A 9,184-nucleotide genomic window follows, 5' to 3' on the forward strand; every position below is an offset into this window, starting at 1 on the left:
GGAAAGAGTCTGGGACATCTACTGGATAGATAATCTTGCCAGTTGATTTTTGAGAGCTCCCTCTGCAGTCTCTGAGGATGCCTCTGTTGGTCATTTATGTGATGACATAAATATTTCCACATTATAGCTACTCTGAGAAATTCATTTTTACATTTACTTCTCCCACCGTCCTCTTATTTTCAGTTTTCTTGTCTTGTTCTTTCCATATTCCTAACCAGCTGGCCAACCCAGCAGTTGCCATGGATCAGTGTAGATGTATACTTCAGGTCATCTCTACTTCCATAAACAGTGTACAGTCAGTTGTATTCAACGTTCTGCCCACAGTAGGATTTTCTTCTGCTGTCTTTCAGGACCACACTTCAGTGGGTTCTGATGGCAGCTACCATCCACTTCCAACTGCGCTGGCATGCTGTGCAGACTTATTCATAATTCAGCCTTGTGCTTTGTCCTATTCTTTTAAGTGAGTATGGGGACCTCTCCATGACGCCATGGGTGTGGACTGAGGGAGCGGTGGAGATGCAATGGGAACAAGTCCCGTTGGATTCTGAGTCACCTGCTCATGCTGTTTGCTCTTTGTGCCTGTGTACTTGCTTGGGCCTGGTCCAGAGGTGGTGTTTCCATTTAAAAATGGAAAGCTACTGCACATACTGAGTTCGTAATGGCCATTTTAGGTAACAAAAATTACATGAAATTTTGGGGAGTCCCGTGATCATGTGTGCAGTCTCTACTGCAGGGTCTTGTAGCAAACCAGTAGTTGCTTTGCAAATGGAAAACAGTTGTTGGCAGAAGAAGTCATGGGTTTCCTCTGAAACCCCAGGAATGATGGTGTACTGTCATTCTGTTGAAGAAAGCCAGAGTCAGTAAAGTATCTTTGTCTGCTGTGGACGTTCCCAATACTGTTGGATATGCTGAGTCATAATGCCCAAGTGGCAGGGCAGCTTGAACCACAGCCTGGACCTACTGCAGAACCCTTCCTTGCCCTGGACCCCTCTCAAAGCTGATAGCCTTATAGGTTTCTTAGTAAGTAGTATGCCTAAATGTGTATATTGCTTTCAGAATCCAAAGAAGCCTACCAATTTTTGTGCCTCCTTTTTTCCCCCCTCTTGGTGGGCAGTGCAAAGTGAAGCAACTTGTCTTTCACTTTAGAAGGTTTATTTTTATGTGCCCCAGATCACTGGAACCTTAGAAGCTTTATTGATGTGACAGGCCCCTGAACTTTCATGGGATTTAACTCGCAGCCTCTGCTATCCACGTGTTTTCTATTAAGGCATTTAGAGAACTTACTCTTCCTTTCTTACCAGGTCCAGATAGCATAATGTTGTCAATATAACATACCAGTGTAATTCTCTGGGCTATCCTGTCCTCTGGGCTATCAGGGGACTTTTGGACTATGTTTTGACTGAGCAGGAGAGTTGATATAGTTATTAGTTACTAGATGACAGTGAGGGGTTTCTGACGTCTGGAAGACAACCTGCTTCTGATTGATTTTTTTTTTTCTGATAGGAATTGGGGGAAAAACAATTTGCCTGATAATTAGTCGCAATATTAGCTACCAAGAACTGTGCTGATTTGCTGCGGTCAAAGTACTGCATCTGCAAACATGGTTGTGATTGGCAAGTTTGCGATAAATCACTATCATTCTCGAAAACCTACTTGACTTTTGCACTCGCCAAATAATTGAGTTAAATGAAGACGTAGTAGGCATCATTCAAGTCTCTGTGGTGGCATTAATCTCTGCAATTCCCCAAAGATGTCTAGTTGCATTGATTTACTATCTTGGAGAAGGGGGATGGGTGTTCCAGTGGTGTCCACTTAGTCCTTCCACTGTAGTCCTCACTCAGTGAGGTCAGAGAATGAATATGGGGATTTACCAATTACTAAAATGTATACTGTATGTTCTGGACTGGGGAGATAATCTCCAGTCCTACTCTGCGTTAGACGTGGGAACCCCTTTATTACTTGACCTCCAAAGACCGCCAGTCTGGGGAATACCCTGGCAGTCCAATGGTTAGGGCTTCGCTCTTTCACTGCCGAGGGCCTGGGTTCAGTCCCTGGTCGGGGAACTAAGATCCCACAAGCTGCACTGCACAGCCAAAAACAAACAAACAAACAAAAAAGACCCCAAAGACTTCTAGTCTGGCTAGTGGACTACTGTAATGTTTTGGGACTCCAGGGATTAGTGTCAGTTCAGAACCAAGATATAGTAACCCCAGGAAAAGGGCAAAAATTAATTTATTTGAGGTGACATAAATCTCAAGATTTTAAAAGAAAGATAAGTGAGAGTCGAACATGTTTGTAGGCATGGAAAAAAGTCCTATAAAGAGGAGAGATTGTAATTAAAGGAGAGGGTAATTAATAGAGCAGGATTTCTGAGAATACTACAGAGGATGGCCTCTAGTGCAGTAGTGCAAGGATCATTCCTAAACAGGAGGGAAAGATAGGTATGTGCAGCAGAAGGGCAAGAGAATTGATAGTTGGCAGTAGAGTGGTTCAAGTTAAGGATCTTGGGTGGATGAGGAAGAATGTAGCGCTGAAAATACCAGGGAGGATTGTAGTGAGAAACTGGAGGAGGCCAAGGGACAGGAGAATTTCATGTGGTTGAACAGGAGGACTGGCAGAGAAGTACAGGCATTGTGGACGTTCCAGTTTAAAATGTCAACATCAGAGCAGTCCTAAGCAGTGATGAGGTGTCTTTCAGAGTGTGATCTTGATTGCTATCTTGGAATGGCAGTGAAGATTGTAGGAATTGAAATCAAGGAACTTTGAAGCAGTGATACTGCATGGATCAGGTATATCTGCATTCATGTCATGTAGAGTGATGGCTGAGATGGGTTAAAAAGGTAAAGAATGAACCTTCAATGAGTATTGGGGAATTTGGGCAACATTAATGAAAGGAACAGAGGATGGTGTACCTGTATGGCTTGAACACATAGGAAAAGAAGTAGAAAAGGACAATAATAAAAACATTTACTGATGCCAGCTATGATTTTAAGTGCATTCCTTGTATTAAATTGCTCAATTATAATAACACCATTAGGTAGGTAGTGTCAATATTCTTGTTTTACGGATGAGGAAACTGAGGTACAGAGAGCTAGAGTAACTTAGCTCAAGATCATATACTTTGAGTAGTGGAGCTAGACTTGAATGCAGGCAGTCTGCCTCAAGAAGACAGTGACACTATTCTGCCCTTTCTCTTATAGCATATGCTGTATAAAAACCTATAAATGATCTAGAAATAGTGGAAAGTAGGAGGTTTCCTGTTTTCCCTTCTTCTAATTTATAGTGAGTGAAAGAATAAGTAGCTTCTTTTCAAAGGGGATTCAAGAGATGTTTCATCTAAGGCTGACAGGTAGAGGAGTTTTTGAAAGGGCTGAATAGCACAGGGGAGTTACTTCAAATGAGGTAGGGACTCTAGGAGGATGGTCTGCTGTCAGGTGGTGGGGAGAGAGCAGGAGCAAGAAGAGAGAGTAAGTGAGAGGTTAGATGACCTGGTGGCTTGCAGTTATGCTAGTAGCCAAGGTTGACAGGGATTGAAGGCCAGTCAGTGGGTCTGTATGTGGCAGGCAGGTGTAGGTTAGGGCTGTAGGTGGTGTCAGAGACCTGATGATTCAAGGAGACTGGGCTTTCCCTATCTTCATGAAGTATACTCCGTTCACTGTTTTATTATTGTTAAACTTAGTTTAGAAAGCAAAAGCCTATTCTTATGTCTCACTCCTGTAACCACTTCATGACAACACTTTACATAATCTTTTGTAGTTCACTTTTGACATTATCTTGGTTCTCCTTGCTGTCTTTCAGCTGATCCAAGCTCATTTATGTAGATTGGTCATTGGATTGCTGGTATGCTAATTAAGGGAATTTGGATCTTCATACAATTGCTCACAGTTTCAACTCAGAGACTTCATCAGCAGTATTTTTGCTTCTGCTTTTTTCTGTTCTTATTTGCTTCCACATAAATCTGTCCAGATGGTCTAATTTAAGGATGTATGACTCTCTTATTTGGGAATTGGGGGAAAAAGGGCTGTAGAATCAATAGGCTTTTGAGCATTTGGGCTGAATGTTCTCTAAAAAATATTCTTACGTTCTTGCATGTTATTTAAAAGCATTGTACTGGGGCTTCCCTGGTGGCGCACTGGTTGAGAGTCCGCCTGTCGATGCAGGGGACACGGGTTCGTGCCCCGGTCCGAGAAGATCCCACATACCACGGAGCGGCTGGGTCCGTGAGCCATGGCAGCTGAGCCTGCGCGTCCGGAGCCTGTGCTCCGCAACGGGAGAGGCCACAACAGTGAGAGGCCCGTGTACCACCAAAAAAAAAAAAAAAAAAACTTAAAAAAAAAAAGCATTGTACTGAGGGACATTATGGCATAATGGGAATCAGGTGGGATCATTTAGATGTGGGTTTGAATCTCAGTTCTCCACTTATTCATGGTATGATTTTCTTTTTTTCTTTTTTTTTTGGGGTATGATTTTCTTAACTCTTAATCTGTAAAAAGTATAAAGTAGTACTTGTCTCTTAAAGTTGTTAATGGGATTAGAACATATGAAAGTAGTGTAATGTCTGGCATATAGTAGGGCTCATTAAATAGTAGCCATTGCAGTTGTTATAATCTACTTCTGTATGGTTATTGCCTGAATTTCATCTTAGATATTCCTGTTGCATCCCCTGAAATGTTACTATTTCATGTCCTCCATATTTTATGTTTCCAACCCAGAATATTAAACTCACTGGACATACATTCATTGTTTCAATGGTCCATCTTTCCCATTTGATTCAGTGCAAGAGGGTGGTGGACAGTCGGTATATATAGCCGTCTCTCATGTCTTATGTACCTGCTTCAGATAGATGGCTCGCCACACAGCTAAGGTGGTAGAACTGTATATGGCCTTGGGACTGCTTGGTAGGAAATCATGCAGCACTTTGAAGTGTCTGCTGCTCTTGGAGGTGGCAGTAGATTTTTCCCTACTTGCCTATATGTTTCTTGTAACTCTTGCCACCTCACATCCTGACTTACCTCCCATGAGCAGAGACTCATACTTGTTAGCTTTGGCGGTATAGTTTTTTACCCTATTTTGAGGGGCCTTGTTCTTTTACTCACTGAAGTGGTTTTGATTCTCTTTTTGCTCTGTTGTTTTTTTTTTTCCCCCTTTCCCCTCTGTTTGGATTCCAGTCTGTCTATAAATTCTTATATTTGTGAGTAGTCCTTTTATTTTCTTTTCTAGCAGATGGTCTGCTTTTCACTGATAGTGAATGTGAACCACCAGGATGATAAAGTAACATAATTCAGACCCATTCAGTCACTAGGACAGCCATACTTGAAGTGAAGATCCTTGGAGAGATTGTATGTGTGTAGCTATTTGGGATTCTGTCTCTGGATTGTAGTATGTGTATAAGTAGTAGAAATCAAAGAAATATGTTCTAAAACATATCTGTGTTCATTTTAATGAAATTATTATTCTTTATCTTTACAGGGATTTGTGGAACTGACTATATTTCCCACAGTTGCAAACTTAAATAGAATCAAGTTGAACAGCAAACAGTGTAGAATATACCGAGTAAGGATCAATGATTTAGAAGCTGCTTTTATTTATAATGATCCAACCTTGGAAGTTTGTCACAATGAATCAAAACAGTAAGTTACATACTTTAAAGGTCGATATTTCTAACAGTTTTTTTTTTCATTGATTGGATTAATTTTTTTCAACAGATTTTTCTTAGATTATTATTAGATTCTGGTTCCCAATTTATTTTTTCTAATTATGATTTCTGTTGCTTCTACCACTACACACATTTGGTTCAAAAAATTTTACTAGCTCTGGCCAACATAGTAAGTTATTAAGTTTCCTTTCTTCAGACTGCAGTTTTAAAGAAGTACTATCAGAGAACTTTAAATACATTTTCTTAGCCATTTTTCTACTTTTAAAGTTTTAAAAAAATATCAGTTTCATAGATATTAATGTAATCTTCAGTGAATTAGATGATACTGTAATCTGTAGATCAGAAACTACTTTAAAATATTCTATAAAATATTTGACAGCTTTTGAATATCATATAAAAATAGTCTGAAATATCTCATTCCTTCACCTTAAATATTGCATCTATTGAGGCTACTTCTGATTTTTATCAGTAAACTTATATCTTTGTGATCAGCTTTATGTTCTGTATTTTTCATTTAAATACTTTATTTTTACCTTTCCACGTATAATATGATAGGCTTCAATTTTTATTGTTTTTATGGTCAGGTAATACTCCATTTATTCAGTATACTGTGGATTCCATGATTATTTTCTAGATCTTTTTTTTTGATCTTTTTTTTTTGCTTTTGCTTTGAATTATTTCCTTAGGAAAATAGGATTACTTAATATTCTTTTATGGCTCTTTTTAGCATTTCACTTGATTGTGCCCTGGGAAGATTTGTACTGATTTAAGTACTGTCAGCTACATTTGAAGGCACTTGTTTTTTCCGTTTTGATAGCATTGGATTATATCATTTCTGTGATTCTTAGTATTTTGGGTTAGAATGCCCCAAACTGTAAACTCTGTTTAGTTAAGGTGATATTTTAACTAGTCTGCATGTATAATATTTGACTATGGCAGCAGTTCTCAAGTGTAACACCTAGACAAGCAGCATCAACATCACCTGGGAATTTGTTAGAAATGCAAATTTCCAAGGAGTACCCCACACCTACTAGTTCAGAAACTGGGGATAGGGTCTTGCAATTTGTGTTTCAACTAGCCTGCCAGGTGATTCTGATAAAAGGTAAAGCTTGAGCAGGAGCCACTGCTTTAAGGGATTGGGAGGGTTGAGAAAGGACACTTATCAATAGACATATTGATCATCCCAATAATCATTGGTTTAAAATCTTTGAAACTCAGAAGAGAAAATGGTGTTGGGAAAATTCAGGGAGTCTCTGAATTGCTCATGTGACTTCCCATTCTATAAAGGTGAGTGGTTGAAATTACATGCTTTTACAGCCACACTTGTGGAACTGACATGAAAAGACTTATTACAAAATCATCTGCATCCTCTTTCCCCCAGAAAAAAGCAATCATTTGCCTTTGGAGCAGTAAGTATGTACCACTAATGGATGGAAAAGGCATGTGTAAAAGAGCAGGTAGGGGAGCTTTTACCTTGCCAGAGGCCAAAATAGCCACCTTGTCGAGCCTAGAACTCTGCATTGATGACAGGGTAAGAAGCTTCTCCATCTGCCAGTCACAAAACAGTGTTTGCACAGCTGCTTTACCAGTTGTTGCTGCTCAGATCTCAAAAAAGATGATCTGTGACAGTGCAATGACAGCAACAGTGGACTTCAAATCTGTTGAGAAAGCAAGCTTTGCTATGTTAATTTTGAGGTGATGATATCCCCTAAAACTTTTCTCTAGTGATAGGGAAGATACCTCATCACTTTTAGTATTATAAAGAAAGAAAAGGAAGTCATAAAGGAGAATAGTGTCGAAGGTTAGGTTAGGAAATTGGGAACAATAGAATATATTTAAACTTTTCAGGTAGCACCAGAGCTCTCTTAGCCATGGTCACTTAGTATTTTCTGCCTGGCTGTAGAATCCCGATTACTTTTTAAGAGAGATGACAGTTATTTTTGCCGGTGTTTGTTTATTCTCTGACTTGTTCAAAAGAGGATTTGAGAGTGGTTTTAGAATTTTATTAGACAACAGTTTTTTAAAGTAGCTAATGAAATTAGCACAAAGGGTAAAAAAGTATAGGATGGTGGGTACCACACTGTTAAGTTACTAGAGGAAAACTGTAGATTTGGTTTTGATATTTCTGGTTGCCATACGAAAGAGGGAAACACTATTATAAGATTTGTAAGGCAAAAGACAGAAACCTACCAGTTATTCAGAAGAAATGCTTCTTAGCAGTTAGATGTGAAAGATATCTCGTGTGAATTATGTTATTTATTTTTAAAGAGAACTTTGGCAAAGGCAGATAGTAAGGTCTTTAGCATGTCCCTAGATACTTCTGTTACTTTTCTTGTTTCTAAAGTAACTTTCTTTCTCTAATGAAGCAGTAAAATTTCTGCTAAAGCTGAAACAAATTAAATGTAGCAGATTTGAATTGAAAGTTAAACTTAAAACTCAGTGGTTATATTTGGTCTTGGATATGTACAAGAATGTCCTAACATTCAAAGAAGTAATATGCTACTTCATCACATTTTCTCCTTATTTGTTTTAAAGTTAAGGTGCCAGGCCCTCCTATTTTTAATGGCAAGAGTGTGCTTACCTTGGTTGAGATTCAGCAGCTTTAAACTGCAGGGGGAATGTAAGGAAGGGAAACATTTAGATAAGGGACTAAAAGGCATTTCTACCTATTTGATCCAACTAAACGTTAGCTGAGTTGTTAAATTACCTGTACTAGCAAATAAAATACCTGTTGGTTATGTAACATCTATAATGCTTCTCTTTCTCTCCGTGTCTCTGTCTCTGTCTCTCTCTCTAGCTTATTGTCTGCCAGGAAAATAATTTAAGCACTTGAAGTTTCTCTAAATATATTTTCTGTTTGAATCTTACATATTGTAGGTATAGTTTGCCTCCATAGAAGCTATGTCTCTTTGGTGGTTTTTCTGTTTTTCTTTTTTTTTGCTACATTTCTCTCTTCTTAGAATAAAGTAAATGTAGATTTTACCAGAGAGACTGTTTCTGTGCATGAGTAGCCTACAGTGGCTGACATCTCTTTCCTCCTTGTTTCTTTTCCTTCTCTAGACAGGCTTTGCTGCTTTGAGAAGACCTTTTTTATTTTACTTGAAAAGTCTCCACTTTCCTGAGTTTCAAGAATCAGTTTAATTCCTGTCTCCTGTCTTCATTTCCATTAAGGAGTGGCAGTAGAAATGTAGCTAACTTAAGATATAAATGAAGTAACTTTGAGTGATTGGAGCAATTTTTAGAGTGATTAGAATTGATTTTTTAAATTGCTTTTTTTACAAAAAGATTTTCTAGGTCCTATATTTTAATACAGACGTCTACAAAGGGATTTTAAATGTTATTGTTTTACTGATATCATATGGTAGAAGTGGTTGATTCCTTTTTTGATTATGGTTAAGTAATATGGATACTAGGTTTATATTTTAACTCAGCCCACAGTGCCTCACTGGCAGTTGTTTTAGTAGTATTGCTTGGAATTGAGTTGTCATAATTGGAAGAACTTTGGGGTTTGTTTAGTCAAAACTTCAG

The 9,184-nt window shown here is 38.5% G+C and overlaps 1 protein-coding gene across 1 annotated transcript in view; it reads left to right on the forward strand.

Annotated features, from left to right (window-relative positions):
* Positions 1 to 9,184, forward strand: part of TAF2 (TATA-box binding protein associated factor 2) — an 80,398-nt gene that overhangs the window by 3,936 nt on the left and 67,278 nt on the right. The window contains exon 3 of the mRNA XM_007451687.1: positions 5,470 to 5,630. Coding sequence (XP_007451749.1) covers positions 5,470 to 5,630 — 161 coding nt within the window. The remainder of the gene's footprint in view (positions 1 to 5,469; positions 5,631 to 9,184) is intronic.

Source organism: Lipotes vexillifer, unplaced genomic scaffold, assembly GCF_000442215.2.
Source record: "Lipotes vexillifer unplaced genomic scaffold, Lipotes_vexillifer_v1.1 scaffold440, whole genome shotgun sequence".
NCBI lineage: Eukaryota > Metazoa > Chordata > Mammalia > Artiodactyla > Lipotidae > Lipotes > Lipotes vexillifer.